Here is a 17,691-nt window from a genome sequence, read left to right as displayed (position 1 = left end):
TACTGAGCATTATTACTAGATACTTTGTATATATATTTTATTTTTTTTTTTATTGTATATATCTAGTAGACGCTTCTTACGTTTGCTGTTTGCTGTTGAAGGCAAAAACTATACAAATATGTGCGATACTTAGAAGCATTTAAAAATTCGTTACTGTTTATTGTTTAATTAATTAGTATATCCGTCACTTGATCGAAATACGAGTCGAGCAAGGGTCTAGCTAAGTGTAGGTTCTATCAGTTTTTTGGTGCTTAGCTCAAAAAGCTTGGGGAAATAAACGGCAAATATTTTGCAATTAATAATAATAATTTAAAAATGCATACGTACAACTAACAGTACTTGGGGATTGTATTTTGTATCTTTTACACTAAACTTAGCCTAAAACAGTTTGACTTCAATAATAGGAATTTTTTCAAATTTTGCATAGGAATATTTAGATTCTTAGGATGACCAAAAACAACAGACCAATGTTTCGTATTTAGTTCGTAAATTTAAGCTTATCAATTAAATGAAATATCTCGCCAAATTTAAGAACAATGAGCGTTGCATTATTTTCGATGGACTCTGTGAATGGTTGAACGATTCGCCAGCTTTCCTCTCTTGAGCAAAATGTATGGGAACAATCGCTCGGATGCACAACCGAAATACTAAAACCTATTCAAAATGTTCAAGCTCTGCTTTATTCGCTGCTCCACACTCCAACCAATCCCATCCATTCCATCCCACTCCTCAGTGGTATTCGACGCGCGCTATCGGCGCGCCCATCTCGTCCAGATCGAAGACGATCAGTTTGCGTTTCTTTCGCACATTCGCCGGCGGCTGCATTTGCTTGGCTTCCGGCGTTGTCGTCCTGGCCGTCGTCTCCGCTGTGCTGCTAGCAGCCAGCGGCTTCCGTGCCTGCCCGTTGCCATTGGGCGGGCGCCTCGTTGTCGCCGCCTTCGTTGTGGCACTCGTCTGTGCCTTGACCTGCTCCTTGAGCTGCTCCTTCGATTTCAGTGCATTCAATTCACGCATTTGTTGCAGTAACTTCGGCTTCTCGTTGTGCTGCTGCTCCGTTTGGCCATTCGAGCGTCTGGGCAGCGTCGGCAGCGCGGGCAGATCGCAGCGCTGACGCAGATGCCGATAGACGGCGTCGACGCGCTGCACCAGGCGATTCACGTACTTGGTGGTGGTGCGATCCAAAATGGAGGGCGCCTTAATGCAATCGTTGCCGCCAAACTCGCAAACCTGCAAAAAGAATTGATAAAGAGGAGGGAAGATAGAGACTCAGATGACCAGATGACCATCATCCAGGCACATCCTGTCTTTGTCACATCTCAGCCAGCTAATGGCGATATCTGGTAGGATATCTATAGGAGCTCTATATCTTAAAAACTAAAATACACCTAATTCTGTTTTTACACGGTTTTGATTTCACGCGGTTTGAAAATAAAAATTTGTTTCAAGCCATTTAGCACGATGCAAAACCTTTTGGCCTTATATTTTGTTGTGTCAAATTGCGTCAAATTTAGGGGAATTCCCTTTTTGTAGATACGAGTAAATTTACTGGACAGAGAAATTGTAAATATCACGAATTTAGGGAAATTCCCTCTTTAAGACGAAGACAGACGACCGAACATACATTCCTATATGGACTCGAAAATAAATACTTTATGAGACTCGAAACGTCTCCCTCTATTCGAAAATTTCCTTAATCTCAGCTAAATAATTTGAATTTTTGAATTGAAAACCTTGACTCACCCTATAATGCTGCAATATAGCCTCCTTTGGCGGCACATTGAGCGATCCCATGCCCGGCGAAAACTCCCAGACAAAGTGATTGCCCGCCTCGACCACCGCCTCCGGCTTGCAAATATATTTGGAGCGCTGCTTCTGTGGATGCAGCTTGTAGCGTCTGTTGAATGAATGAATGAAGACAGGGGCTGAGACACCTTCTTCTCAATAGAGGCGTGGCGAACTCACCTGCGCGTCTTGCGCTGCGTTACCAAGGAGGCGCGCACACTGCCCAGCTGATCACTGCCGCCCGCAATGCCCGAGCTGGCCAGGGGATCGTCTGCGAACTGGAGATAGTAGAAAGCATTCTGGAAGGAGTACGCCCCAGTGTTGCGATTCCGGAACCGCTGATTGAGGGAGCTGCCAAAAGATGTGTATAAAAGAGTTTATCTAGGGTATTCCCACTTCGAGTTTAGCCTCACCTCAACAAGTCGTTGAGCGTGTCCGTGTAGCGCGGCACGATGAACTCGTCCAGATCGACCAGCGCCAGATACTTGTAGCGATACATTGTCCGGTAGAGGCAATCGTTGAGCGCCGCAAAGAGGCCCTCGGTGCGTATTTCCTTCTGGGAGCGCATGCGCAGATTCCACGGCAGAATGCTGACCGTGGGCCGCTGGTAGTGCAGCGACTTGAGGACACGCGGCGTGGCATTGGTGGCCGCCTCCGCCGGCTGCAGCGGCTCCCAGTCGAAGGCCGTCAGGTTGCCCGGCACCTGGCCCTGCTGGTAGCTCCGGAGCACACAGGAGGCGTGCGGGCCCAGCGTATGATTGTAGAAGGTGAAGTGCGAGACGCCTAACAGTGCATAGAACTCCAGATACTCCATCAGATACAGCGCCTGATCGTAGCTAAAGTGAAACGGTTTCACACAAACCGCCATCCTCTCCGGTATCTGCTCGCCGCTGGGCGGTGCATGCGGCGGAGATCCCCGAGTACCCACATTGCCATTGCCATTGCCATTGCCATTGCCATTGCCATTGCCATTGCCATTGCCATTGCCATTGTTATTGCCATTAGTACTACTGTTGCTCGGCGGCGGTGCGAAGTCCGCATCCTGATCCGTGTTCCGCAACGTTATCAAATTGCCGGGCGGCGCCCGCAATCTGGACACAACGCTGACATATTGCGGCACATCCAACGGCGGGGCGCGTACCGGACACAAAACAAAACAGGCGCTGTACTTAAGATTCCAGTTCTCGCGAATTATCTAAAATAATATATAATAATATATAAAACTGACCGATTGCTGATTTCACAGTAATTTCCTTATGAGATGGAGGTACGTGCTAAGACGGGGTTTTGCATCTAATTGGCCTCAAACTGATTTCCAAAGATCTTTGTTCAAATTCATTTGAGGGGTGTTTCACACTTTTCGGATAATGAATTCCACATTAGCGGAAATGAGGGTCAAGGATTTGATGGGTTATGTTTCGTGTTCAAATTTATTTCCAAGGATCTATATGAAAAATCATTTGAGGCGTGTTTCACATTTTACGCAAAATCAAAGCTTTCTCTGTTGAAAATGCAATTCTAAAATTTTTTTAGTGCGGGTATAAGTTTTCCCCGATTTGCTTCAAACTAATTTTCAAAGCTCTACATAAGAACTTTATGTATACGTGTTTCAGCGATTTGGCGAATTCCACCCATAACTGTGGTTAATTAGCGAAAAACGTTTGCATGTAAGAAGTCCGATCAGTTTCAGTATCATTTTCAAAGCTTTTTGAGAAAATTTTAATGTATACTTGCCACGAGCAAGGCCGGGTTATACCCGCTAGTATCCTATATAGACATAGGTCAAAATTGTCCTCGCTCATAACTCGTCAAAACTCAACAGATTTTCACAAGGGTTTGCCTTTTGTTCTAGAACTTTTTAGTTTAATTGTAGTAGTAAATCAATAAAAACGTATTATCCCTACGTTTTTCTTAAATTCGACCAAAGCCTGTTAATACTGGGTAAATTTACCTAATCCATTTAGTATACGAGAACCCACCTAATCTTTTTTTTCCCCCAGTTTTTATAGTATTTTTAACTAGATGAACAATTAGTCGGTCAACTGGTTGAACTCACCTTCACACGGGCCATTACAGTCGCCGAGGTGTACTTGGCACGTGCTGCCGAGGTGGACGCCTCGCTGCTGTTGTGAGTCGTGGGACCATACCAGAACCTGCACCAGACGCGCTCTGGTCCACGTGTTTTGGTTGCGCCAATAACGCGTACGAGGCGTGCCCCGTCGCGGCGATCAAAGTAGGCGGAGTAGACAAAGAACTTGAAGCGGGTGCCATTGACAACCTGCCAGGCGCCGTCGCTGGGCGCCGTGCCAAATGGAAAATGTGGCAGCGTCTCCTCCACCTTGGCGGGCAGCAGCTGGCCCCAGGGTATCAACGGCATGTTCAGCCCGTTGCCAGCGCCAGCGACACCCACGCCAAAAGCCCCAGCACCGGTTCCGGCTCCGACTCCGGCTCCAGCAGCGCCGCCATTGAGCAGCATGCCCGCATAGCGCGGATGTTGGATGTCGGCGCCTGCGGCATCTGTGGAATGGCGAATCGCATGAGATACACGACGTATACGTAATGGCCGCGTCCTCGTTGTATTGGCCGGCTATTGTTATCATGGCCATAGACTGTCTCTGATTGCATTATGGGTGCTGAATGGCTGAATTGGCCATTGTGTGTCTCTGATTGCCATTTGCTACTCACCTTGAATTTTAAGTTTATTGTCACGAAACTGTATAAAACCTAATTTATTATCACTCAGAATGCTGTCATCCAGATCGTAGTCGTCCTGCAAACAGCATTTGATTGCCAATCAAAAAATAAATTCAATAAACGCTCAGCTGAATATACATTTATAAAAGTTCCATTAAGTTAGCTAGCCCCATATAAAAAATAAAACCATAACCCAATACAAATTATAAGTTAATTATATTATATTGCTGATAATTTGTTCAATAACTTGCTAATTTTACTCATTTAATAGCTACTTTGCGTACACTTAAGTAAAGTTAAGTACTTTAACGTTAAGTTAAGTAATTTAACGTAAACTTCAACATGTTGTTAGCTTAATCTGCCTGGCAAATGTTGTCAGGAGCTCAGTTTTATAATCATTTACAATCAACAATTTGTTGAAATTTGGTTTATATTTTCATAAACATATTAAAACCATCTCAAATAGGTTAATAAAAATATATATTGCTGAAAATTCGTTAATAAAGTAATTTGATTCATTTAACTTGAGGTTCGCGTTTCATCTTCATTGTAAATTCAACAGGTTCCTTGTACGATTTGCTTAAACTGCTTGGCAAATATTATCAATCACGCTAGCCGATTAATAAACTTTTTGGTTCAAAATTTATTCTACCACCTGGCTTACATTCACAATGGACTTGAAGAGCCTTTGTTGCCCTATCACTTAAACTTAACAGTCGCAGATTTTCAAAAAGTAAGTTAACTGTCATAAAATTTTTTTTGCCATATGCCTTTGGCGCAGCGTGCATGCGGTTCAGATATCAAAACTGTCAGCTTTGGGGTTATGGGGCTCTCGTGTTTTCATAAGCCAGCTAAGTGCATTGCGGTGCGCTTCGTTGCAAATAAATCAGCTTTTTGTTTGCGTTTGTACCAAAAAAGTAAATCATATGCATTATGCGCTATGCGCTATGCTGGCTGCTTAAATATGCAAATCTCTTTGCCTCCCGCAAGCCGAAAAGTATGCTGCGAAATATGGCGAACGGCAACATCTTTTGTTTTCCCACGCGCGCTCGCAAAGAGTTTGAGACCATAAAAATGGGCGCAATAGTTAAGCTGTCACGCCCCATTCCCCCATACCTGCAGCCGCATTGTTGCAGGTGCAACAACAACAACAAGAGGAGTTGTTGACCATTTGGCTGGCACCGCACATACATTTGCATAACAAAACTTACCTTAACATTATCATAATCCGGCATCGCGTCGCCCAGGCGGCCGCCCAGGCTGGCACCGCCCCCGCCGCCCGCCCTCATGGCCATCAAGCCGCTGTGGGAGCGTTCGTCGATCATAAAAACCTGCAGCACAAGGGAAAAAAGTGAAAAACAAAGTAGATAGTCAATGGGTTAGAGGCATGGCGGGAGAGGTGGGTTAAATTTGAAGCTAATTTCTAGCTGCGCTTTTAGCATTTTAATTAACGTCTGGTCGCGTAATTAATTGCACGCTGCATTTTTAATGCAACCTAATTGCAATCATAAATCCACGCCCAGCCCAGCCCACAGCAAACACAATGTTGTAATTGTTGAATGCATATTTGATGACCAGCGACTTATTCGTTGGCTTAAATATTTCTTCAATTAAGTGAGATTATTTCTTTAACATTTAACTGCGAAAAGTTGCAATCAGCTGCGTAACTGCTTTGAACAGAATACTCGCCATCTTTATAATATATAAAATATTATAAAATATGAAAATATTTTAAAATATTTCGATTTATTCGATTTTGCCCCAATTGACCAAAGGCAGCGATTTTAGGATCGATTTTAAGAGCAGCTTAAAATTGACAAACTTAGAACTAGAGTTTGTGAATATTAGATATAAATTGTATTCCCCAGTGAATGTAATCATATAATCTAAACATTTTAGGATAATTGATAAACTCATTCTTTGTATGGCAAAGGAGCATATGGTTCCTTTAAATTTCAATCCTCTAGCTTTTTTAGTTTTCGAGATCGACGCTTTCACAGAAATGGATGGCTAAATCGGCTGAGCTGGTCAACCTGATCAAGAATATTTATGTACTTAATGCAGCTGGCAATTCTTCCTTCTACAAACTTAAGAGAAGAGAAGACGACTAGCAAATATTCCCTACGCGGAAACGCCGCAAGCTGTGTATTTCGTGAAGAAACTGTGAGTTTTCTTCTCTCAGCCCTAAGCTTTGGAAAATGTATTTTTGATTTGCTTTGAAAACTTCAAAATATTTTGAAATTCCAAAATTATAATCTCTGAGAAATGCTCAGAAAACATATTGTGAATAAATCGATATTAATCGAAGCAGTTTTCTTAAGGAATTAGAAATAATTAAGATTGTTTTTGTTTATTATAATTATTATACAAAATTATCAGGCAAGAATTTCAAAATAAATGTGGTTGTGATATGCGTAAATCTATTTGAAGGGGAATTTGAATACACACGAAATTAGGCTTATAAGTTACTGAGCAAAGGGTATATTTTATTCGGACAATATCGATAAGGGAAGTCTTACTTTTTTGCCAGGCAATACATGTGTCAGAGACAGCTCGGACCACTTTTTGTTCCCGTATAAAAAACTATTTTGTATTAAGTTGAGAAATATATTTTAAAGATGCTATACAACCAGCAAGGGATTAAAATCTTCGGTATTCCGAAGAGAGTTGTTTTGCTTCAGACCAACTCTTGAACTTACCTCTGTCAGGATGATGAGGCCAAAGACAGCAAAAAAGAGAATCACAATGAGGAAACTCATGCTGGATCTCTCCCGACTGCCCCAGTTCTTTTTGCCGCGCTTCATGGTGGGCGTCAGAGAGGTGCGGCTCCCCTGTCCGTGACCGTGGGAATGATGGTGACTATGATGAGGATGCGACTGCTGCTGCTGCTGTTGATGGTGGTAACAGGCGTGCGAATGGCCCACGTAGGCCTGCTGATAGGGATGGCCGCCTTGGGAGCTGTTGGTCGCCGATTTCGAACTGGAACTGAGAGTGGAGGCGCTGGCGGAGCCCCCCGTTCCCGTTGCGAGTGGCTTGTAAGCTGGGGGGCTCCTGCTGCCTAGCATGGCGGAGAGCAGTAGGGTGGTGGGTCAGTTGGTACGTGGTTAGTTTTGGACACTTGTGGATGTTGTGGGGATGGCTTGGCGAATGGGCTAGCGCTTGTTTCTAGGCATTTGGCATTTGGCATGGCATTTTCTATCGTGGCAACTGAAAAGGCAAACCAATCAGCTGATTAGCAATGAACGCGCTTAGCAAAACAAAACGCAAAAAGCGGCAAAAGGTCAAAATCGAGAGAGATATAAGAGAGAGAGAGAGAGAGAGAGAGAGAGAGAGGAAGTGAATGAGAGTGCGAGCTGCCTGACAGTTCTCCTTGTTGGCCAATCAAATAGGAAAAATCAATAAAATTCCGTGCAACGCTTTTCTTGGTTTCTGATATTGACTTTGTACAGCGAAATGCAAGCGAATTTTAGTTTTTGATAACTTCTCTGACCGAATCTTACTCCAAATTAAATGGCAATTGACAAAACTGAATAAGCTTGTCCTTAAGGCAAGATTGTGGCTAAGCTTTGTCCTCTGCCAAGACTTTCTAGACTTTACACATCTTTTACCTTTTTAATACATTTTGGAGAACAGTTCACGCGTTTAACTGCACCTTAAGATAGACTCGAAACTATTTACACTTGACTTTAACAAAGATTTTAACACTTTTCACGCTTTCGGTAAATTTTCGACTGGTTCGTTTTGCCAACTGTCAAAACAGTCAAGTTGTTAGAACTTTCGCTCTCCTGCTGCTCTCCCCATCTCTCGGCAACAAGAAAACAACAGGACGCATGCAGTTGAGCCTGCACAAAGGACATGCGCAGTTCCATACTCAAAGGTTTTCAGCAGCTGATGAGAAATCAACCAAAAAGCGCGCCAAATTGTTGAATAACTATCGGAATAATTATAAATTATAGTGTTTTAATGGATCACAATTTCTCATTTGTGAGAATAGCTCTCGTTGTCGCGTCTCAGTAACATATGGTAACATAACAGCCTATTATGTTTCTTTCCAACAATCATATTTTCTGTTCGCTTACTACACTATTACACTAAATACCTAAATACCTTACTAACAACATTTCATAATTTCCATATTTATTTTAATCCTTTCAAATGCCGATTTTAGTAATAAGTAGACATCTTCTACCCCATAAAATATATTAAAGCTTACAAATATTAACCTAAAACAGTTTTAAAACTATCGTCATAAAACTTTCTATAGATGTGTCTATCTACTTCTATCTTCGTCTATCTTATGAATATCGCAACCCTATATCATACAGCTATTATATAAGCAATTCGGCGAAAATTAAGATCTAACATTTTTTTTTACTAAACTTGGCATTTGTTAGTTTCACTTTTCTCCTTATATAAGCCATATCTTATCCACATCAGACTCTTATATTATATGGCACTATAAAAAAGTTGCTTGATTTTTAAGATGTCCTCCCCAAACTCAACACTTCTGAGCTTCTATATGAGAATACATTTTCCGCACTTATCGGTAAGTCATAATTCTGCAAGCCCATTTTTATTTTACATATTTTCAATGAGTTCAGGGTTTAAGATAAAGAAAATATATACCAAGAAAATGTATTAAGATTACCCCACTATGCGATTCTCATGAACTTTAGTAGACCGCACAGGTCTTCATGCTGTGTTGGCTGAACTTCACTCTCCTCTCCTTTAGTTCTGTTGGTAATGTATATATACATATAAGTCTACCTACTAATTTAGGAAAAAGGATGAATTCAAAAAGATATTTCAAACTACAAATAATTACGCCGATCGGATGGCAAACAAATAATTTGCCAATATTCCTCCAATTTATCACAGTTTCAGGTGGAATTTTCAAAATCGCTGAAACTGGTTTTCTTTAAGTTCTTATGAAGGGGTTTCAAAATATGTTTGTCCACCGAAGAGCTGAATTCTGCGGAAAATAATAAAGTCTCAAATAAGTTTTCTTAGTGATCTTAACAAACGAGCATTAACCCTCCTTTGCCTACTCAACCTTTGACCCGCATGAGGAGTGGATTCTGCAAGCCCAGCCTCAATCCGAATCTGTATGTGTTTTACATAAAGAGATGAGTATGTGTATGTTCAAGCTATTTAAACTGGGCAAAACCAAATATTGTTTTCTAAAACGATCTGCGATTTAAACTCAATGAAAAGAATAACTTTAAATTAAACCATGCACAGACTTTTGGGTAATTAATGCGAAACTGAAACTCTGGTCATAAGCATTTTGCAAAGTGCACATAGTTTGAAAACAAACGCTACATAAAACCCAATCCCAAGTATCTTCCATAGTGCTTCATTTCAATGACTTTCATATCCGGCCCAACTTTGCTGCATATATCTTGTGGCCATTTTCATAGCTGAAAGGATGCACCACCCATCCACCAACAAGGAGATCCTCCCGGCTAGTTGTGTTTTTGGACCGACTGTTGAATGCCTGGCTGTTTGTCTCTGGCCGGCTGCGTCTGCGTCGGGCTGGACAAAAGAATTAGCGGAAACAATAAAATTCGTAAAGTTTTTGAAAACCAATAAATTTGAAGTGTTTGAAATCAATTGGGAACAAATTGCAAAAGGCAAAAACGAACTCCAAATGAAAAGTGCAAAGCGACGAGAATGAGAAAACACAACGACGATTTCTGTCCATGTGAGTCTCCTCTCTCTCTCTCTCTCTCTCGTTCTCTCCCTTTCTCTCACTCCTTGCGCTTGCCCCCTTGTTTTCCCCATTTTGTGTGAGTGCGTTCTTGTTTGTGTGAAAATTCAGCAAGCAATTGAAAAGTTTTCAAAACAAATATGCAAAGAAAAAGGTGCTCGAGTCTGCCTCGAACGCCTTCTAAGTGGCGAGCAGGAAGCGGAAACGGAAACGAACCCGACGCCATCGTCATCGGCATCGACCCACAGCCCCTGGGCGCTGGAAAAAACAGTTTTGTTTGCTAAACTTTTGTCATTGCAACGCCAAACAACGGCAACAATGGCAAAGTAATAGACAAAGTTCTTGGCCAGCGTTATTAGAAATCATCTGGGCCCAAAACCGAAGTCCGACTCTGCATTAGCTCAGGCATAACATTTATCTAATTAATTTGCTTTGAAAACAACTCACAAACTGTGAAATATTTCGATAAATACTTGAATGCAACAAATTGCACAAATTAACTAATTCACATTTTTGGTTAAAGCAAATAGATAAAATAATCATCGGCACGCAGAACATCAAATACCCTTTCAAAAGCTTGAGTTCCTTTAGGATTGCCTTTAGGGACTACTCCGATTTAATATGGATTTTCAGATATGTTCGGAGAATAGTTGACCTACAATATCTTAAAAAACTGAAGAATTTTCCATAAAAAAATTAATATTTTTTTTAAACTTTTCAGCTTCCTGAAACATGCGTTATATACCATATTTCGTGACAATAATAGAATGCCCCCGCCGCAAGTGTATAAAAATAAACGGCAAATGAATCAACAGTGAATACATTGTGAATACATTCGAAAGAGTGAGTGTAGCTAAGCCACATAAGTACATTCCACAAAGCTCCACCGACAGTGTAAACACACTCCGGCAGAGTAAACACTCGAACGCATTCGTTGCACCTGAAGTGAGATTAAATAAAACTGCAGCAAGAAAATTGAAATGAAAATTCAGCAAGGCAAACAAATTCGAGACAACTTATACTGTTTCTCAAGCCCTCTATTTCTCTGCCGAAAATACTTTATCATTTATATACCTATATATATACATATATATATATATATATATGTATAGATAAAAAACCGTTTGTATATCTACGTATCGCTACGTTCATATGCTGAGCGAGTGGCGTTCCCCAACCCCTCATCGTCCCTCGTCCCCCCTCATGTTCCTTGTAGGCAACTCAACTTTGATGAGTTTGCAAAGTAAAGCATTTCTGGCTCTGAATCGGGTACAGCACAAAACTTGCCTCTGCCACTTGGCTTCAAAGCAGGTGCAGCAGCAGCAGCAGCAGTCGACTAGATTTAAAATTATGATTAAAATAACCAAAATGATGAGCCGGATAACGAGTAAAGCGGGGAAAAGTTAAGAGCTGTTGCACAACAGGATATCGCAAGCAGAGTAAGTTGTATTTGCTTATGGGAAGATCTCTTTTTCCTTATCTAGTGAGTCCTTTACATGCATAAGTATATTATCAACGTGGAATGTTTACTTAGACAAGAATTAACCAATAAAAAATGTCTTAATTATGATTTAAATAACCAAAATGATGAGACGGATAACGAGTAAAGCGCGGAAAAGTTAAGAGCAGTTGTAGTTGGGGCTCACAACAGGATATCGCAGGCAGACTAAGTTGTATTTGTTTGTGGGGAGATCTCTTTTTCCTTATCTAGTGAGTCCTTTACATGCATAAGTATATTATCAACGAGGAATGTTGTTTGCTTAAACAAGAATTAGCTATTTATAAATATCTTAATTACCTCCAATTAATATAAAATATCTAGGAGACTTTTTATTTTCATACTCCCTTCACAAATTGAGGCAGAGTTTATTGGGCTTATGTTCGTCTATCCGTATAAACGCAATTTTATGAAACGCTTTAAAGATTAAAGTTTCCATATATTTTATTCTGGCATCATATCAAATTTCAGCACATCTGTTTAACATAATCTCCCTTGAGACAGAGCTTAAGTCCTTAAATTTAGCAGATAGCCTTGCTGATTACTTTCTCGAAAAATCAAACCTTTTTATTATCTGTTATCTACCTATATTTAAGTTTTTACTATTGTCTAGCTAAAGGCCATGGCAACCATTGCTGATATTCACTTGTCATTTAGGTTCAACTATATGATAGGTTTATATAATTAAATAAATAAATATATTGCATATTTATATATTTTGTTTGCTTTTGTACTGCAATTATTATTATTATTATCATAATTTGTTTAATTATCATTACATATAATTATTAATACTCATTGAATTATTGTTATAAGCACTGCCTACTAAAGTTCTTGTAACATCTTACCATAGAATAGAGCCCTGATTAGACACTAGCTGGCAACAATTAAAAGTAGACCTAATTTAGAAAAACATTCCGCGCGTTGCACCGGCAATAATGGGACGATCCCAGCAGAGAGCCCATTGCAAATCCCCGGACACCATCAAATGAGCACGCAACAAAGGCAACTGCCGTTGCAGTGGGATAAAGAACATGGCATGCTGCTAGGCATTTCATTAATTTTACTTCATTTTTGTGCTTTTGTAATCCAGAGACCGGCGACGAGGACGTCTGCAAATGGACGTGCGAGGCGATAAGGGAGCGGGCACAGCAAGTGGAGTGGAGACAGCAGCTCCGCAGGCGTCGCATATCAGCCGGAAACGCGCGTTGTTTGGTAATTTCCTTAACGGAAGCGCATGCAGTTGCCCGTCCAGGATCGAGAACAGGCCGCAGTATGCAGGCTGTCGGCCAGCTTGGTGTCTCCTGGTCTTCTGGGCCGTTATACGCTGGTCAGACGTACATATGAGAGAATTTAGCTCACAAATTTGTTGGGAAATTTGCGCAGCCAAGAAAAGGAGGACTTGGTGTGCGGGCAGCGCCCTTAAAGGCGTCACATTGCCCACAGGACCTGCCCACATACTATTTCCAATTGATTAAGCACTTTGGCCAGCAAAACCGCAAAAGCAAAGAAAACGAACGCCCGGCTGAACCCATTCCATTCAGATCTTGACCGCCGCAGAAAAAACAAGTAAGAGGTTCCGGTCGGGAGCACCCGACTAGGGGATACCCTGAACCCTCTTCTTCCGACAGGCGATAGATATGAAATGAAAGATACTTGATATATATATTATATTCTAGAAGCTACATGTCAAGTTTGGTGACTCTAGCTCACATTATTTACCAAAATTGCTCAAAAAACAGGATTTCTATATCGATTTTTATCGATTACTTGGAAACGGAGCAAGTTATCGAATATCGGAAACAAACTCGATCTGTGCGGGCACTAGGAGAACCTACAGTTAAAACATGGCTAGATCGACTCGGCTATTGATGCTGATCAAGAATATATATACTTTATGGGGTCGAAGATGCTTCCTTCTGCCTGTTACATACATTTGCATAAAAACATTATACCCTTTTTACACATTTTCAATGGGTTCAGGGTATAAAAAGAGAATTCATCGAATCAAATCGAATCAAAGCGAACCGAATCGAATCGAATCGATTCGAAGCGAATCGTCTAGTCACCGAATGCAACGAAATGTGAAACACACCGATGGATGGTCGTCCCCTTGTGGCTGGCTGGGTTCACGCCATGCCTGGACGCTTTAACCGGATCGCAGCTAGCCGGCGGTCTGGGCCACTCCACGAGACTCCACTCGAATCGCAACTTAAAATGCACTTTTGGGGGCTTTTTCATTTAGTGCGCCATAAATTAGGCAGCCGAGTTTTTGCAGCTCCGGCAAAGGGCGAAAACGCAGAACAGCGACATTTTGCACAGACGTTCAAATGGCAAACCCAAATCCTGGCAAGGCAATTAATCTTAACCTGGGTCACGTCGACGCCAGCTCAGTAAAGGATTCAAAAGTCACACATTGAAAAAAAATATATGATAGCTCTTCGATTAATAATTGGCGACATATATCAATTTTTTAATTTAATCAGATACAAAATCAGATATTTATCTAGCTGAGAGGGAATATACCCTCTAGCCAGACTAACTGCAGTTAAGTATTAAAACTCCCCTATTATCCATTTTCGAAGAGCAAAAGTGCTTATCGGAAATATCGACGCGTTTATACGAACCGACCGATTCGGCTGTTTTATATTCTTTAGAAATATCTTCTTATTAAGGTCGCAGAGGTTCCCTTGTTGCGTTATAAATATCATACCCACATATGCCTTGCTTATCTGAATTCGTGCTTCTTTTGTTCATAAACATTTTGTTGTAAAATACTCAAAGTATTAAAATGGCGAAGTAGAGGAGTTATAGGTCAATGAGAAACTAGGTGCTATGCACAAATCCCAGATGAAGGCAACATCTATAGCCGGGCTGCATAGTAGCTAATTTCTTTATTTGCAAATCTTTAAGTTAATAATAATTCAAGTAATAAGGAAACACCAACTCAAGCCATATCTTCATCTGTTGAGTGTGCGACCTTAAATTGCTGCACCGGAAACACAATTAAGCTGAGTGCTGGACACATGTCCAACTTAAGCCGCAAAAGTTGTTTTAAATTGCTGCACAGCGGCTATCAAAAGGCAAAGGGCCCAAGGACTGCCAAGGTTCGAGTCGGAGACGGAGACGTTTGCCATATAAATTCAATAGCCATGGCAATAAGTGCATTAGCAGCATATTTCACAGATTGGCAGACACGTCGCTCGGCGGGCGACCAGAGAAAGGCGACCAGGGCAGAAAGGCAGTCAAAGGGGCAAGGAGAGCAACACGGGCGACCGCCAGACACAGTTGCTCGACCAAAAGTAAGCCACAAATTGCATGAGATCATAAATATTTCAAGCATAAAGTACAAAATATGCAAAAGTTTTCTTTCTATTTTCTTATGCGCTTTCCAGTCGCCAGTCGCCAGTCGCCAGTTGCCCCACTTCCTCTTGGCACGAGCTAACGTCAAACGAAATAAGAAAAATATATTGCTAAATTCTCGCACAGGAAACAGCAACAGCAACAGCAACAGCAGCAGCTGCCCGGCGGGTGGACCAGGACCTTTTCACACAGCCCGGACTTTGGCAGCACGTGCACGCCAAATGGCAAACGGAAGTTCAAAAGCGTAAAGAGCATGTAACGATGCCAACGGCAACTGCATTGGTATTGGACCAAGAGATGCGCTTCTGTGTATGGTCAGCCGATTGTGGCCACAAATTGCAATAAGCAATTTTTCAATTTTCAATTTAGACGCCATCGACGTGGGCGAGGGCGGAAGCGGGGGGGGCGAGGGCGGACAGCGACATGCAAAGCAGCCAAACCTGCAACTGGTCATAATTCAGGCAGATCCGTTCACGTCCGACTCCGGTATGGCAGATTCACGGCAAAACCGGTAAACGCTGCGACAAGACAAATGTCTGCCCAAAAAAGTGGTTCCGACAGTTGACACACAGCTGGCCCCGGACCGGGACCCGGACCCGCACAATTAATAAGTAATCTACACGATTTAGTCAACCTAGGGCCTGGCTCTCGGGATCTGCAGGATCCACAACCCTTTGGATAAGTTACATAACAGTTATTTATATGCTGGGGGCAAAGTGACCCAAGCTAAACCAAAGCGAACGGGCTTAGGCCCGGATATTTTAACAAGAAATAAACTTACAACGGACGAACTGGATATTATTAATAAATATTATTATTAATAATATGAAAAGTTGACATATTTCAATAGATACCAAGTCGAAGTGGTCTAGTGGTAAGTGTACGACTAGGAGATATCCTTTCGTTCAAAATATTCCAGCAACAAGCAAAGTCCCATGTGTTAAATTGAAGGAAACAGGAAATGTATCCGAAGAAAATATTCTGTAAATATTCTGTAGCTGTTTATACTATACAAAAGCCCGGCATACTTATTTGAGGTTTATGTATATGGCATACACTTGCGTATATTTATATGAAACAGTTGTTAATAAAAATATGATTTTAACTGAAATGCGATCTCTTGAGGGTAAGTTAACGTAAGAGCTCGTAGGCATGATATGCGCCAGGTTTCATTTTGCGCCAACGCTGCACAGCCACCAGGACGCCGAGGCAAAACCACATGATCAGCACCACAATGGAGTAATAGGAAATGGCAGACTGTTCCGTGCGGTCGGAGCTCTTCAGCAGGAAGACCATGTTGTGGAAATTGTGCTCGCATTCCTTGCAGCCGTCGAACTTGACGTCCACAAAGTCGTCCTCGTATTGCTCGCCGAAGAAGGGGAATTGTCCACGCACCACCAGCACCAGGCCGAGCAACGGAATAAGCGGGCGACAGCGGAACATATTCAAAATTAAACTGAATTTAAATTAACTCAAAAAAAGCCACTTGCGTTCAATTCAACAATTGATTTATATATGAACACGGGGCACAAGCGCTGAGCCGCTTTTATAGCTGTCTCTGCGTGTGGTTATTTGAGTCGATCGGGCTTATTCCTAGAAATTCTGGTTTGTTCACCATATAATCTATAAACTATAATCTTTCAATAAGGCGAAAGCTACACCTCTCTTAGAGGAACTGAGTCTAGCCGGGTTATTTTACAGCTTTAAAATGAAAACCAACCAGAGTCAATCAGTGTACATTTTATACCCTTGCAATAAGTAGTATAATTTGATCACAAAACTGGTTAGACTTTAAAGGAGGCATCCGTTGTATTTCTATTTTATTGCAAACTTCTCTCATTTTTTCTATTTGGAGTATACTTAATATTACACTAGGATGTACCAAAAGCTGTTATGGGAAATTTCGGTTGAAAACCGTGTAGATATCTTATCCAATCTCTTCACTCTTATACTATGTATAAGCTAAATCTAATCATCACCAGACTACTATATCATACATCTTCAAAAAAATAAGCTGTCGAAATTTAAGGTTTTATAAGATTTAGTTTTATATCTAGACATATTTCTCACATTCGTCGAATATACGCAAGTATATTAAATTTTCAATTCCTCGAAGACAATATTTGATCTTCTCGTATATTCTGGACACATTGTCGAAATTAAAATTTTTATAAGATTCAATCTAGACATATTTCTCACATCTATCACATATGGTATACGCAAGGATATTAAATCTTCGGTACTTCGAAGACAACTATTTTATCTTCTCATATATTCTGGACACATTGTCGAAATTTAAGTTTTTATAAGATTAAATCAACTCATAAGTATTTCTGACATCCAACACATATACGCAAGGATATTAAATTCTTCGAAGTTCTTCGAAAACAAGTATTTTACCTTGTCGTATATTCTGGACACATTGTCGAAATTTAAGTTTTTCTAAGATTTAATCTAGACATATTTCTCACAGCTGTCACATTTAAGCAGGGATATTAAATCTTCGGTACTTCGAAGACAAGAATTTTATCTTCTCGTACATCCTGGACGCAATCTCTTCTAAACTTGTTTAAAAACAGACACCACAAAATTACCAAGTCAAATTTGTTTTTTTCTTCTTATTTTCTACTTTTTACTTATAATC

The 17,691-nt window shown here is 41.0% G+C and overlaps 1 protein-coding gene across 2 annotated transcripts; it reads right to left on the bottom strand.

Moving 5' to 3' along the window:
- Positions 1 to 8,220, bottom strand: LOC135434870 (uncharacterized). 2 transcript variants are annotated; one of them, XM_064691594.1, is made up of 9 exons: positions 8,085 to 8,220; positions 7,176 to 7,683; positions 5,688 to 5,807; positions 4,468 to 4,552; positions 3,839 to 4,299; positions 2,196 to 2,977; positions 1,963 to 2,133; positions 1,741 to 1,894; positions 1 to 1,227 (listed from the first exon to the last, which is right to left on the bottom strand). In XM_064691594.1, exons 2-9 carry the CDS (start codon positions 7,539 to 7,541, stop codon positions 730 to 732), a joined length of 2,637 nt encoding a protein of 878 aa, XP_064547664.1. In that variant the 5' UTR covers positions 7,542 to 7,683; positions 8,085 to 8,220; the 3' UTR covers positions 1 to 729. The 2 variants fall into 2 exon arrangements, with proteins under 2 accessions (XP_064547664.1, XP_064547665.1); XM_064691595.1 differs by having other exon boundaries at positions 7,176 to 7,534; positions 8,085 to 8,212.
- Positions 8,221 to 17,691: the final 9,471 nt, after the last annotated feature.

The sequence above is a fragment of the Drosophila montana genome, unplaced genomic scaffold, assembly GCF_035044405.1.
Source record: "Drosophila montana isolate Dmon_TW-CO22-7 unplaced genomic scaffold, ASM3504440v1 contig_3440_1, whole genome shotgun sequence".
Lineage (NCBI taxonomy): Eukaryota > Metazoa > Arthropoda > Insecta > Diptera > Drosophilidae > Drosophila > Drosophila montana.
This window is presented reverse-complemented; position numbering and strand designations above follow the sequence as displayed.

What these genes read in the sequence shown, in the direction of transcription:
- LOC135434870 (XM_064691594.1), bottom strand. Translation starts at nt 7,541, where the DNA reads ATGCTAGGCAGCAGGAGCCCCCCAGCTTACAAGCCACTCGCAACGGGA. An exon ending in CTGTAATGGCCCGTGTGAAG is followed by an intron (nt 2,978 to 3,838) that starts GTGAGTTCAACC and finishes ATATTATTTTAG; the next exon opens with ATAATTCGCGAGAACTGGAA. An exon ending in CTATATTGCAGCATTATAGG is followed by an intron (nt 1,228 to 1,740) that starts GTGAGTCAAGGT and finishes TTCTTTTTGCAG; the next exon opens with GTTTGCGAGTTTGGCGGCAA.